The sequence below is a fragment of the Pleurodeles waltl genome, chromosome 3_1 (genome assembly GCF_031143425.1).
Source record: "Pleurodeles waltl isolate 20211129_DDA chromosome 3_1, aPleWal1.hap1.20221129, whole genome shotgun sequence".
NCBI classification, from domain to species: Eukaryota; Metazoa; Chordata; class Amphibia; order Caudata; family Salamandridae; genus Pleurodeles; species Pleurodeles waltl.
Window position 1 is genome coordinate 515,715,108 of NC_090440.1, and position 14,721 is coordinate 515,729,828.

At 43.0% G+C, this 14,721-nt stretch overlaps 1 protein-coding gene across 1 annotated transcript in view; it reads left to right on the plus strand.

Moving 5' to 3' along the window:
- The window catches only part of LRRC28 (leucine rich repeat containing 28), a 280,795-nt gene that overhangs the window by 43,817 nt on the left and 222,257 nt on the right, over nt 1-14,721 (plus strand). The window contains exon 5 of the mRNA XM_069222770.1: nt 1,150-1,287. Within this exon, the coding sequence (XP_069078871.1) occupies nt 1,150-1,287 (138 nt within the window). The remainder of the gene's footprint in view (nt 1-1,149; nt 1,288-14,721) is intronic.

Sequence of the window (14,721 nt, forward strand, 5' to 3'; positions counted from 1 at the left end):
ATGATAACAGCAAACTTGATGAACAGCCTAGAGAAGGTGAGACTCAAAGCAGAGACTGTGTTGAAGGACATATGAAAGGAGACAACTAGACATTTTCCATTAAAGGCCTGATGTGGTGTGCACAAGGTTTTACAAAGGGTTGCGGCTTAAAAGGCAGCAAGTTATTTTCTTTGTTACGCAAAGATTCGAAGATCAAATGCTAAATTTGAGGGTCTGCATTAGCAAGATTCTGTATCGGATGCCGTTTTCTGATGATGCAGGAAACAGGACCCAGATAACATTACTGCAGTCAAGCCTGGACAAGCTACACCCCCCTGCCACAGCAGCACAAGACTCCAGGTGATTGAAAATAAGTGGTGGCATCTTCCTAAGGAGCCATAGTTGGAAAGGGGCATACTGTATTAATAGGCTACAGGGCTTCATTTAAGCTGTCTTTTCTCAGGATTAATTCCTCTGTCTCCCTTGCATTCACCTTCAGACGAGTGATAATCATACAGGCCTGGGTGGCAGAGTAGCAGAGGAGTACAAAGTCCAAGTACGACCAGTTGTTGAGTGTTTTTTTAACTTGGAAAATCGATGACAAATCTTATAACAATAGCAGTTAGTTTCCTTGAAGGGTTAGCACGTTGGCCTTGCTTGGCTAGTAAAGCTAATTTAGCTTAGTGCTAGTAGGCCTTACACCTTCATAATTAGCCTCTATAAGTATGCTGCAACTCGTTGGAGTAAGACCTGCATTAGGTAGGCTCAACTTGATTCTTGGCCAGATGGTCTGCTTTTCCAGTGAGTACCAGCAGTTCTGCTGTGTGGATGAAGTACCAGCTAACATTTTCACAAGTGTCGAGCATGCAAATGGTATTGTGTGGGTATTTAAAAACAATAGTAAGTATTCAGGTTTTTATGTGAGTCTAAGATGATCATGCCACTAAAAAGAGAACTGCTTTAAGAATGAGTTGTTTTCATTATTGTTTGCTAATTAAAATGCTCATGTTGCTCTAATTGTAGGCATTAGTGTCTCACTGCACCACAAATGTTATAGAATTTCACTGTTGCCTCTCCTAAAATGGCAATCAAGATAGAGCTGCCATTGTTATATTTTGCCCTGTAGATTAAACGGTGCATGATCCTTCCTGCCGTTTCTCTATCCACCAGCTATCGGCTCTTTGGTTAAGCTGCAGTCCCTGGACCTAAGCGATAATGCCCTGGAAATTGTGTGCCCAGAGATTGGTCGGCTCAAATCGTTGCGTCACCTTCGACTGGCCAACAACCAGCTAAAATTCCTTCCTCCAGGTATGTAATAAGATGCAGATTTGCCAACTTTTGTGCTTCCAGCTTCTGAGCTATATAATCACAGAGTTCTGGCTTAATATATAATGTAACTGAAAAAGAGGTATGTTATTATTAAGCACAACCTTAGTGTGTCACAAAAAGTGAAGTGATGAATTGTTGAAGTTTGTGTGAGGTAACAAATTAAGCTTGTGTGGTGATTTCTGAAGACAACTAGATGGTGTCGGGTAGTAAACATCACAAGTATATCAAATTAAATTGCCCTATAATCAAATCATCTGAACATAAATGCAGAAATTTAGGTTATTTTCCAGTTCTCTCTACTGTACTTCAATTTCTGTAGTAATGTGCTTTCATTGTCTAAACACATTAAACTGGAAGCCCTGCGGGATGTGTGCAACATGAAGCATACAAACCATATTAATTTTATTGTGATTCTAGATAACTGTCAAAAATGTTGCTCTGGTTTGTGGCTTTGGAGGACTCACGTCTCTGTCAAGAAAGGGCTACATTTCTGATATGTCTAAACATAGCAGTGATGATTTTAATATTATTTGAGGGGGTGAATGGTTACGCAATTTTTCGACCTAAAATGGTGGTCTTTATTAGAATAAGGCCCTCATTACGTGTTCGGCAGTATTTTGGCCAGTGAGGGTGGTCTCCTAACCACCGCATTATGAGACAAATACGGTCAGATTACAAAGACCGCCAAGGTGGGAGAAAGGCAGTCCCACCATCAGCACCGCCACAACGTCATGATTCCGTCTGCCATATTACGTGACAAATCATTGCACGGCGGTGAACTATTGGCAGTTTGCACTGTGGTACACCAACCAGTGGGGTGCCGTCATCTGCCCCCTACCAGACGGCCTCCTCGACGTGGGCCTCTGTGTGGTCCAGACAGGTAGGTGGGACGACTAATAGGGGGGGAGGGGTTTGCAAAAAGTGCATGTGTGTGTGTAGGTGTGGGGAAGCATGTAGGTGCGACAGAATTTTTTTTTCCTGTTTTCATGTGCGTTACCGCCAGGGTTTTCATGGCGGGGAGACTGCTGCGAAAACCCTGGCGGTTTGCACCCTCGTAATACGGGCGGCAGTGTGAGGCATGCTGCCAGCCTGGGGAAGGCCCCCGCAGGCTGCGACGGTCCGCCCGCACTGGAGTGACTGGCGCCGGTATGGCTGTTTCCAGTTAGCTACACCACCATGCTCATTATTCAGGAGTCTTCACCGCCGGGCCCGTGGCGGTGAGACCGCCACCTCCACAGTGCTCACACCGCCGCAGTTATTATGAGGGCCTAAATGTGGAGCAGTAGTTCTAATTGCACATATATATAACAGAAGGGTAGTGTTTCTGTTGTATGTTACCCCTCAGCAAGGGTTTCTCATTTGAGACTAACACCAAACGCAGGAGGCATTAAAGTGCCTCACATGGTAAAAGTGGTTACTAAATGAATTGATATGGGAGCGCATAGTTCATAGACTCACCAAAACTGCAGCAGACAGGATCTTAGGGATGTGGACATGAAGCAAAGGTGTATGCTCCAGTGGGTACAGCATCAGGGGAAATCTCCGAAATGGTCCAGATCTCGGAGGAAACTGCTCAAGCTCTGCAGTGGTGGCTTTTGAACCACAATTGGGTCAGAGGCAGATCCTCTCCCTTCCCCAACCAGATGTAAATGGAGTGACGCATCGGTCACTGGGATGGGGGAGGCACATGGGAGAGGCAGAGATCAGAGGCATCTGATCTCCGGCAAAGTCAGAGTTCCATATCAACCTTTTGGAGCTCAGGGCGATGAGACTGCCATTGAAAGCATTCCTTCCTTCTCTCAAAGGGAAAGTGGTGCAGGTGTTCACAGACAACACCACCGCCATGTGGTACTGCAACAAACAGGGAGGGGAGGGGGTGTCGTGGACCATTTGTCAGGAGGCTCTCCGCCTCTTGACATGGCTGGTACATCAGGGCATATCCCTGGTGGTTCAACATCTGGCGGACCCTCTAAATGTCAGCGTGTACAAACTCAGCCGTCAATGACTGGTCGATCACGAAAAGCGTCTCCATCTGGAGATGGCGCAAGGTCTCTTTCAGCAGTTGGGAGACCCTTGGTTAGATCTGTTCGGTTCTGCAGAGAAATCGCACTGTCAGCTGTTTGGCACATTAAAGGTTTCAATGTGGCACTCGCTCAGTGACTCTTGTTGTCTCAAGTGCAGTTCAGGACTCCTGTAAGCCTTTCCGCCAATACCACTTCTGACCAGAATTCTGAAGAAGATCAAGAACGACTGTGCCTAAGTCATTCTTGTGGCTCCGGACTGGGCACAAATAGTATGGTATCCCCAGCTGTTGAGCATGGCCATCAATCCTCCAGTCAGACTCCTTCAGGAGGATCTTCTGTTGCAGCAGCGAGGGATGGTTCTCCACCTGAACCTGTCCAGTCTCCTCCTTCTTGCATGGAGATTGCACGGCAGCAGTTAACAGCTTTTGACCTTCCGGCAGAAGTCTGTAACATTATCTTGGCTGCCAGGCGCCCCTCCACCCAAACGGTGTACATCTGCCATTGGAACAAATTTGTGGCATTGTGTATCAACAAATCTGTTGATCCTCTCTCTGCCTTTCTTTCTGAGGTTCTTTTATTTGTTCTTCCTTTGGCCCAACAGGGCTCTGCTCTGGGTACCCTAAAGGGTTATTTGTCTGTCATCTCAGCTTCGATTGCCTGACCAGCCCTCCCTGTTTAAATCTCCCGTTGTTGGACGATTTCTTAAGGGCCTTACCCATCTCTTTCCTCTTTCCCCGTTCATAATGCTCTTATGGGATTTGAACTTAGTTCTTACCTATCTAATGTGCATTTCCTTTGAGCCACTTCACAACTGCTCACTTTGCCTGCTTACTTTGAAATCAGTCTTCCTTGTACTATCACCTCTGCCCGCACAGTGAGTGAGCTGCAGGCTCTTTCTTCGAAGCCACCTCAGAGGTGTGGAATTTTATAAAATATCTACTTGTCGTGGGACTGGTTGCTTCATAAATCTACTTGTCCTGTAAAAAATAATCCACTTGTCCCTTTGGTGCCATGTAGTGTGGCGACCAATCATGGCAGCAGTCTCATTATATAAGAGCTCTGATAATAAACTCTGATCATGCCAGGGCTCATACTATAGTAGGGCTTGAATACTAGCAATTTCCTTATTTTGGCACCTTTCAGCAGAACCACATCCTGAGGCTGGGGATAGGGATAAGCAATCGTTCTAGGGTTGGAATGCTCCTTTAAGTCTGTGCAAACCTACTACTTTGCATGTTTTAGGGGTTTACACCAGCTCTTCTCTAATCTTTTCCCATACAGTGAAAAGTTGGAAACTTACTCCTGACAAGGGCTGAAGTAAAACTGTCTCCAGGGTTGGGGAAAAAGTGGTTGGAGTGAAAGTGAGCCTGTTGGTTGTAGGGAAAGTGACCTTGTAAACACTCAACAGATTTTCGCATGAGCAAATCTACACATGCATACTTGCTTGTGCTAAAATACAGTTCACAAATATCTTCTAGGAGCATGATTTCCTGGCTTACTTCTGTAAATTAGTGTTAATTCACAAAAGCCAAAAATGTGCATTAATGCAAGGACATATACTATGTGTGCATTTTTGTGTGATTTTCTTTGGTTATCCAAGACCTTTTGTTAGTATTCAACTTCTCTCTTGCTCTCTTTTTATCGGTAGGCATCCCTGTGAGTGACAGCATTCTACTCTTTCACAAGGAGCATATTGGCACACAAAATAGTTTTGTTCAGTGCCATGAGCTACAGTGGCAAGGTGTGCTTTTTGAGACCAAAATTATTTTAGCTTTTTTGCCAACGTTTATTATGATGGTGAGGGTCCAGCATCTCCCACTACAATAAAATGTCAAAGCAAGACATGCATTGACAAAACCAAAACTCTAACCATCAGTGTCAGACCTAATGGCGTTGCCAATGCTTGCTTATCTTCATGTTTCCAGTACTCTTGTTGGAACTGGTTACACTTGATTTTTCCATTATGATTTGTTGTGGAAATACTAGCGTGGATCAATACATTCTACTGAATGATGCTTTAAAGAAACAGTACCTACATTTTACAGTAGTTTAACAAAACATTTTTTTCCCACTTGCATTTTTTTGTGAACATTTTATTCTGAAAGCAATGTATCACCAATCTTCATTTCAAGCTTCTGCAACTTTTTTGCATCAAACCAGAGAGCATACCGGGAGCAGTATACTTAGCCTCACATTGTTAAACTTTGCAAATGCGTGTACACATTTTTACACTGGAACCACTGTCAGCACCGCAGTCCGAGCTTACAACATTTCTTTAGAGTGCTCACACTAATGCTAAAGACTTTGCATTAATGAAACATAAATACAAGTTAGAACAGAGTCAGTGTTCTTCATGGCTCCACGCTTCTGGTGCTGAAAAGGAAACTGACATCAGCGCCGGGCTGGGGCCTATGTACGACCTGCAGTGTTGTATCTGGTGACTAAGGTGCCAACGAAGGACGGAGAGTCGACAGACGTCACCTAATGGCGCACAAGGGTATTGCTTGAAATAAAATCTCCGGATCCAGACTGACGCCTTGGGGAAATTCTACGGCCAGGACTGTACAACTACTATATGTCTCTACCAGATACATTGTTACCGAAGGTAAGTAACTTGTTCATCTTTTCCTTTCTGGAAGCTACTGGAATGTGTACATTCGGTATTTGTTCTTCCTCTGCCGAAAAAAGTGTAATGCTGCTTCCACCTCCTCCAGCAAGTGCTCCATATTCCTGTTTTTTGCCCAGGAACCCTTTGATGTCTGATGTTCCACTGGTTCACTCAGATATTTTTTTTTTAATTTGCTTTTGTAAAATACCCTGTACCACAAACTTCCATTATATATTCTTATTCTCTTTGACCTCCCTGCAGCGTTTATCACAGTCTGCCACTTCGCCGTGGCTGCTAAAGACAAAATACCTGGCTGCTCCTCTGCTTACTTTTAGAGCTGCCCTTTCTCACTCTGTCCGGGGCTCCTAATTCTCATTACCTGTCTCCCTACAAGCAGCTCTACACCAGGCCACAGTACTGACACCTTTCCTTTGACACCACCTCCCTTGGCAGTCTCTTATGTCTCGACCAATCGTCTGTATGCCTACGACTAATCTTTTCCTCTTTCCATTCCTTGTATGCCTTCTTTCAAGCAACATCTCTGACTATCTAACGGAACTAAAATACTCCAGGCCAGATGTATCAAAGTTCCATTTTGAGATTCCTAAATAGCGAATTTTAGGTAATGGCTATTTAGGAAATGCAAAATAGTGATTCTCTAACAACGATTCCTACGGAGTTGTAATCGCTATTAAGAAATGCAACTCGGTTCATTCTTGTGGTCCTTCAGGCTCATAAGTGTGAATGGTTTTGCATTTCCTAATTTGCAATTTCTTATTAGGGAATCCCAAATTAGGAAATGCAAAACCAATGGTGCCGAAGGTCTAAAACCCCTTTGATGCACCCCAAAAATTAATTGTGCATATGTGAAATGTGTGCGCTACATGGCACATTTAAAAAGGCATTTGTAATGCGTTTTTAAAAATTGCACATGGTTACCATCAACTTGGAGTTGATGGTAATAGCATTTCTTAAATGCCCATTTCACATTTAGGAAATGCTTGATACATGTGCTTATGAAATCGCAAATAGTTAATCCCTATTTGCAATTTAATATTTAGGGAATCGCAAATTGCTATTCCCTATTGGGAGTCACAATTTTAGGGAATCGCAAAAAATTGTGATTCTCTAAAATGCCAATAACTGTCATACATTCAGAAAGGTTATTTTGCATTCGCAAATGGTGGAATTTTGTGTTTCTCACCATTTGTGAATGCAAAACACTTTGATACATCTGGCCTCCGTTCTCTAGTGTTGAACATCCCACTATCTGTATCCTAGGTGATCTCAACACTTGTTTAAACATGCTGATAATCCATGAGCACTCGTGCCCATTTACTAACCATCAAACACTTGTTTTTTGTCAATTGGTCATTGGGTCCACCTATGACAGACCACACTGTTAATGCTAAATTCACCCCAAAGAGGACTAATCTCAGTCACAGGGGACTATACCCTGGCATGCATGAACCACCACACCATTCACTTCAGTCTCAGCCTGTAAAAGGAAACTCACTGATCTACAGATCCTCATGCAACGTCATCTTTAAAAAAGAGAGAAAAAGAAAGAGATATATTATTTAACTTAGCTATTTACAACAATTAAACCATCGCAATAAATAAAATAAAAAGTTACACCCAATGTAGTATTAGGCAGCGTGGACCAAAATAACGTGAGGGTATATTTCATAATATTCAGTGTTGTCCCATCTTGTATTCTTCCCTGACAGCATGATTAGACATTCCCATTTCATTATTACAGCAGCATCAAGGGGAGAGGCCCCAGGGCTTTATAGTCTCTGCATCTTAGGCATTATGGGCAAGTGTGTATCTTCTGATTCATTACATAGGGCTTAATGCCTTAACCAATCCCTATATCCTGGGTGACAGGCCTCTCATCTAGGATGTCGCTGCTCTACATTTTTTCTAGTACAAGTGGCAATGATCTAAGCTTCCTGAATCCCGTCTGGACCTGTGCAACATAACCCAGTAATGCAACTTAGGCATAACTTCAACAAGGGTTCACTTGTAGCACCCGAGTTACTTTACCCCAGAATTCCAAAATTCCTCGTTAGTACCAAGCCATGTGTTGAAAAAAACACAAAAAAAACATTGTAACTAGATGTGTATATTTGTGGCATCCAGGACTCACTCCTGGGTCAGTTTTGTTAGGTGTGACTGGAATACTATATGGACGATTCAGAAATGTAAAATTAACTATTTTGTCTATGCACAGCAGCATCCTCAAACATCTTCTTGTATGCCCATACCTATGTCCACTTTCCACAACTCATTTGTATTGTGCATGCTAACCACACAGCCCTCGTTTAATTATTTGTATAACCTCAAGGCCCATTTCCTTTCATTGTCAGAGTCAATGAGCTGGGTGAATTTGGGATTTTAAGATGCAAAGAAAGCTCCTTTGATTTCTTCCATAATCAACCTAGAAAACGGCAGTCTACGCTTTAACATTACAAGTGGACAGCAGTACTGTGCTTTACCTTGGTCTTTCTCAGACATGTCTCAAACATCTTCAGAAGTTTCAAAATTCCTCCGCCTGTTTACTTCTAGAGCTTCCTGTAAGAAATTGGGATTTTGATTAAGGGGAGTGAAGACCCTGTTCAAGCACCAACCACAATCTCTGTGAAGCTAAATGAGAAAAGTCACTAAATTACCCTGTGCTTGAGCTTCTGGCAGCTTGGCACAGAAGCAGTTAGGCTTAACCTATAGGTAATGTGCTAAGTAATTGTGCAGCATTCAAAAAGTAATAAACTAAAAACAAAACACAAGAAAAATCCCATACCAATTTAGAAAATAGAGACAATTTTAGTAAGTAAATTGATGCCAGAATGAATACAATCCAGTCAGTAGAACTGGAGTTATGAATTTTTTTAATTTAAAGTAAAAAATAGCACATAAAAGACCAAAGCGCCAACCGCGGACATCTAGTTGCATGAGACAGGTACAGAGTTGAAAATTATTGCTGACTAACATGGAGTACAGTTCAGATACCTAAAGTGGATGGGTCTTAATATCTGCTTACTTTTGGACTTGGAAGAATTTTTGAAGAAAAGGATTTGAGAAGGTAAAGTTCAGTGAGGAAGCCAGCCAGCCAGCGGTGTTTGAGGAGGAGGCATGATTTTAGAGCCACTATACGAAGTTGCATTGAAGATTTCTATGTTCGGACTTAGTCACTTTTTTGAAAGTTGAAAATTTCTAGCGGGATGAAGCTGCAGGCTGTAGCCTACAAGGACTGCATCAGGCTGGACATCCTTCCGAAGAGGATTTACTGCTGGGAGAAGGGCATAGGCGGGAGTGTTAGACCTAGCATCCTCGGCATAGTCCCCCCTGTTTTTTTGCCTCTGCTTCCTAAGTTGTGACTGTGTGTTGAAATATGTTTTTGCTGGTTTTTGATACTCTGGACACTTTACCACTACTGACCAGTGCTAAAGTGCAAGTGCTCTCTGTGTAAACTGTATGGTTAATTGGCTTTTCCATGATTGGCATATTTGATTTACTAGTAAGTCCCTAGTAAAGTGCACTAGAGGTGCACAGGCCCTGTAAATCAAATGCTGCTAGTGGGCCTGCAGCACTGATTGTGCCACCCACACGAGTACCCCTGTAAAGGTGGCTCAGACCTGCCACTCCAGTGTCCGTGTGTGCAGTTTTAAACTGCCAGTTCGAATCGGCAAGTACGCCCACTTGCCAGGCCCAAACCTTCCCTTTTTGTACATATAAGGCACCCCTAAGGTAGGCCCTAGATAGCTCCATGGGCAGGGCGCAGTGTACGTTAAAGGTAGGACATTTACTGCTTTGTTTTGCATGTCCTGACAGTGAAATACTGCCAAATTCGGTTTCAACTGTTGCAAGGCCTATCTCTCTCATAGGTTAACACAGGGGCTACCTTTAAATATCTTTTAAGTGCAGTCTCCTACTGAGAGCAGATAGAGATCTGGAGTTTGGGGGTCTCTGAATTCCCAATTTAAAAACACATCTTTTGGTAAAGTTGTTTTTTAGATTGTCAGTTTGAAAATGCCACTTTTAGAAAGTGTGCATTTTCTTGCTTAACCATTCTGTGCCTCTGCCTGCTTGTGTATTCTATTCCAGGGTCAGAATGTCAGTAGGGCTGGTGTGAATTCCCTCTAGACACTGACACAATGCAAGCTGGAATGTAGTCTATATATCCTGATTAATCTCCTGGGCTAGAGTGGGGAGGGAGGAGCTGACACTTACACGTGAATGGGCTGTGCCTGTAATCACGCAATGCAGTCTCCAACCCCCTGGTGTGTTTCTGGGGCCAGGCCTGGGAAAGGCAGGATCTTGTCAACGACAGAGACTTTCCTTTGAAGTTTGCCTACTTCAAAGGCAGAAAGGGGTATAGATAGTGGACCCAAAACCCCAGATTTTTAGAACACTTCTGGTTCAAGAGGAACCTCTGCCAAGGAGAAGAGCTTAAGAGCTGGAGGAGGAGTACTGCCCCTTTGCTGTGTGTGCTTTGCTAGGGTGGCCTGCAGTTGCTGCTTCTGCCTTAGGGAAGGCAAAGACTGGACTTTGCTTTGTATCCTGCTTGTGAAGTTTCTCCAAGGGCCTGGGCTGAGCTTGACTCCTGTTAAGAAGTCTCAGGGACATCAAAGTCTTCACCTATCAGCCTCTGGGTTCACTTGCTCTGGACTCTAACTTGGCAGGTGAAAAATCAAGAAAATCAAGAAAACCAAGTGCACCAACTTCGGACAATGCCCGGACTGATGCCGCTGCTGGATCCCGTGACACCGCCTGCAACTGAAGCTGTGGTCCACGCTGGAGTGCGACGACCCCGACCGACCTCGCAGGACCGACGCCACCGCAGCCTCGCTGAAGTCCACGTCTCTGTGAGTCCCAAAGTGCTGTGTCTTCGACGTCCGTAATACCCGACTCGGCTGCAGCGCCTGCTGCCTCATGGTGTGACTGCAATCCTGTGAGGTCGCCCCCACTGCTTCTTGACGCCGGACTTCGAACCCTTCTGAGAGTAAGGAACTGATTCTTCGCACCTACGTCGCCTTATCTCCACTGCTTCGCAGCAGGGACCTGACGCCTCACACCAATGCCTCTGCTCCACAGCACTAGAACCAGCACTGCACTGGATCCAGCGATGCCTCGGTCCCCGACTCTGCGCACCAACTTGTTTTCTCATTTTCACAAAGTACTGTACCCCTGGCTTCGTGCAACTCCGTTACCGACAACATTGGCGTCGCATTGTTGGGAACAATTCAGTCACGGCACCATGATAACACCAAATTGAAGCATTTGTGTTTCTAAGCGCGATATTGAAGTTTAATCTTTGAAAATTCATAACTTTGCTTGTGTATGTTGTTGAGTCCTTTTGTGGTGTTTTCACTGTGTTACTGTGTGTGATTGTACAAATACTTTACACATTGCCTCTGAGATAAGCCTGACTGCTTGTACTAAGCCACCAAGGAGGTGAGCAGGGGTAATCCTAGGCATGTATCTCCCTTCCTCAGACTAGAGTGAGGGTCTCTGCTTGGACAGAGTGCCAACCAGAGACCCCATTTTTAACTGGGAACTGCTGTGAAGTCATGCCAACCGGCAATACTCCTTGGTGGGGGGTGGGCAGTCAGCGATCTGGTAGGTCACGGTCTCCTTTTGGTTCAGAAACCTCCTTTTTAAACCTTTCCATTATAAGTCCTCAGAGAGTGTGTTTTCTTTCACCAGTTATATAATAGTTTTATTTGTGATTTGTATGTGTAGTGAATCGATTCAAATCCAATACCCCCTGAGCTGGACTGGTCAGTGATTTCTTGATAGAAAATCATGAAAGTACGTTTTGTTTTTCCTTGGCTGTATGTTTTATAGACCATGTTGTGGGTAGAATAATGGAAAACGCAACACTTCCAATTTCTTTTAATGGGTGTTGCTAGGCCATCGTTGGGGTCCTATATTGTAAAGTCTGTGTCTCTCTGAAGTAACTGATTGGGAGAACTAATTCAACTGGGCAAGTAACTCGTTGGTTTTATCATTCACGAAAATCATTTATGTTTCTTGTCTTAGTCTTTTTTAAATTTCGTCCTCAGTAAATTATGGGAAAAGACTCCAGCTCTAGAGCCTACGTTCCCAGTCCATGCGCCTTATTGATAGTTTAAGAGAAGAGGGAACTACTCAAAAACATTAACATACATTCTTAGGGGATTTCTCGGATCCCTTTCTATACTTACATTTTATCCTTAGTCACTTTCTATTCCTGTGTCCCATTACTCTCCTATGCTCAGGCTGTCACACACTTGGCCATGGCTATGGACAGTGAGATTCTGTGGCGTGTGTATGTATATGTATGTATGTGTATATATATATATACACACACACACACACACACACACACACACTCACTCTCTCTCTCTCTCTCTCCCTCTCCCTCTCCCTCTCCCTCTTCCGGTGCAGATGGAAAGGATAAGTTCACTGTAAAATATTCAGAAGCATCTGAAGGAAAAGATGAATTAAGTTGAAAGGTAGAACAACATTGGCAGTATCGACATAGGCTAGAAGCACTGCTGTCAACGGCTGAGCTACTGACTTATCCTTATAACAGTTCAGCGGAGTTGTTTCCTAAGCTAGACAGTGGCCCCTCATGGTGAGGCATTGCAGGGGAACTATCTACACTGTGCTACCCGGTCATCGTACAAAGAATCAATTTCGCATAGAACTAAAGAAGTCCTAAGATTTAGACATGCAGAGCAGATGCCTGGGAGGGTAAATTCCTTAGAGTCAGATAGCTAACTTTCTTAAACCTCACAAATGTAGAAACTAAATACTGTAAGTACAATTTAATGTCATTTCGGTATGTTCGACATTTAACTTCTAAGTATCAATTGACATTTCTAGCTGCCAAAGAGTTTAAGGTTAAGTTTGCATATTTAGGATCCCAGAAATATGATACATTTTCTACCCAGGTTGAGTTTATTTTGAGTTCAGTCTAGATAGCTACTACTAGATTTGTTGTAAGGTTTTTTAATGTTTTTTTTTAAAACTTCTATTATGTGCTGTTTTATATTTTTTGAGAATAGTTTTCTTACGAAATTTTGAAGTACAGTTTTAATCAAAAGTAAACATCATCTCACAAATGTGTGGAACAGAAAAGCCAAGCTACAGTTGAGACCTTGTCTGTTCCATTTTATACAGTAACCAATAATCAGAAAAGGGACAGAAAATGTCAGAATGATTGGGCTAAACCGAAAGTGTCAAACAAACCTGCAAGGTTCAATGTAAACAGGAGGAAAGGGAAAGAAAAGGTAAAGAGCGAGAGGTAGCGCACTCGCAGTATGAAGGGAAAGCACATGCCACAAGATGGTCAGATGGAGCACCTTGCTTGTACGGTTATACAGGGACTGAGGAAACGGAAGTCCTAAGAGTGAAATAGCGTTGAGTTATGTGGGGTATGCTACTCAGAACAAGACTTCCTCACTTCTTGTATTCCTCAGTGCCTGGAATGAAGATTTCTTGTTTTGTAGGGCATTGTTCCTGTATTCCTCCCTTTTTAGGTCGAGGTGGAAGCGCTTTAATCTGTTGTAAGGATTGTGAGCTTCTAACTACGCCCACCTCACGGCCATCACTTTCACTCGTGTATGGGCTTGCCTTTCAAATATCACTTGAAGTCATTGGTAAATGCTTTACGTTAGTCCCTCCTTGGGGATGTTTTGTTACCGCCTTGCCGACTGACCCTGTTACATGGCTAATTGCACGATTGCTGAGATGTTTGACTGTCAGCGAACTTCTTTTTTCCTTTTGGGTCCCTCCTTCGCGCTCATTGTGCTTTGTATTGGCTCGCTTTTGGCAACTAATGTTTTACTTTTTTATTTTCAGTGTCAACTGCCTTACTTTTCATTTTCAGTTAATGTGGCAAGAAAAGTCCAATTAGGAATTTACAACACTAATAGCCCTAACTCGAACAAAGGCAAGACCCATTGCATTGCAAATGCTTGTTCTAATTCTCTTCACAGATTGGTGAAGGAACGGTGAGCCCTGTTGCTATCATTATTCTTCACACACTTGACATTGTGCCCCTTCACTTAACACAGTCTTACATCTTTCTTATTTCTGCCCCTCTGTTGTATTCTTCCCCCAGCGGTTGTTTCAAGGTTTCTTCCTGTTTTGCTTCTTGACTAAAGTGCTAGGTTTCTGGATTCATTGGCAGAACAAGTCATCCATCTATTACTGGACCACAGTAAACTATTCTCTTTTAGGAGATTTTAATTTCTGGTTTGATCACTTTAACCCAGACCTTTAGTAATCTTAGTTCCGATGCTTTTGGTAAAAGGTAACTTCCTGATACTGTTGATTACTTTTTTAACATCTCAAGATCATAAATGTACTGGATGCAATATCCCACCAGTCACTAACATTTCTTAATAAATTGTTTACTCCTGAATTTCTATGAGACAGTCGAACAGTTAAGTCATTAAATAGAAAGTGAATGAAATCCTCATAAACAGCTGTGAAGTGGTTTAGGAATGTGCTACTTGCAAATCAAACAGAAAAAATGTTTTTACCAACCCTCAACCTAAACATTGGTGCGGGCAAAGAACCCACGAAACATGGCTATCTAGATGTTATCTCATGCAACAGTCCCACATCCCACGGTTTGCTAAAAAAAACGCCGTGAAATAAAACTAATTGGAGTACTTTAATGCAATTTTATGGATTCCATATACCAATTGATGTTAATCTCCAAAGAGCGATATTATTGTCTCCGAGTATTCCGTGTATTGCAGAGTACGTTTGGTACAAAAACTC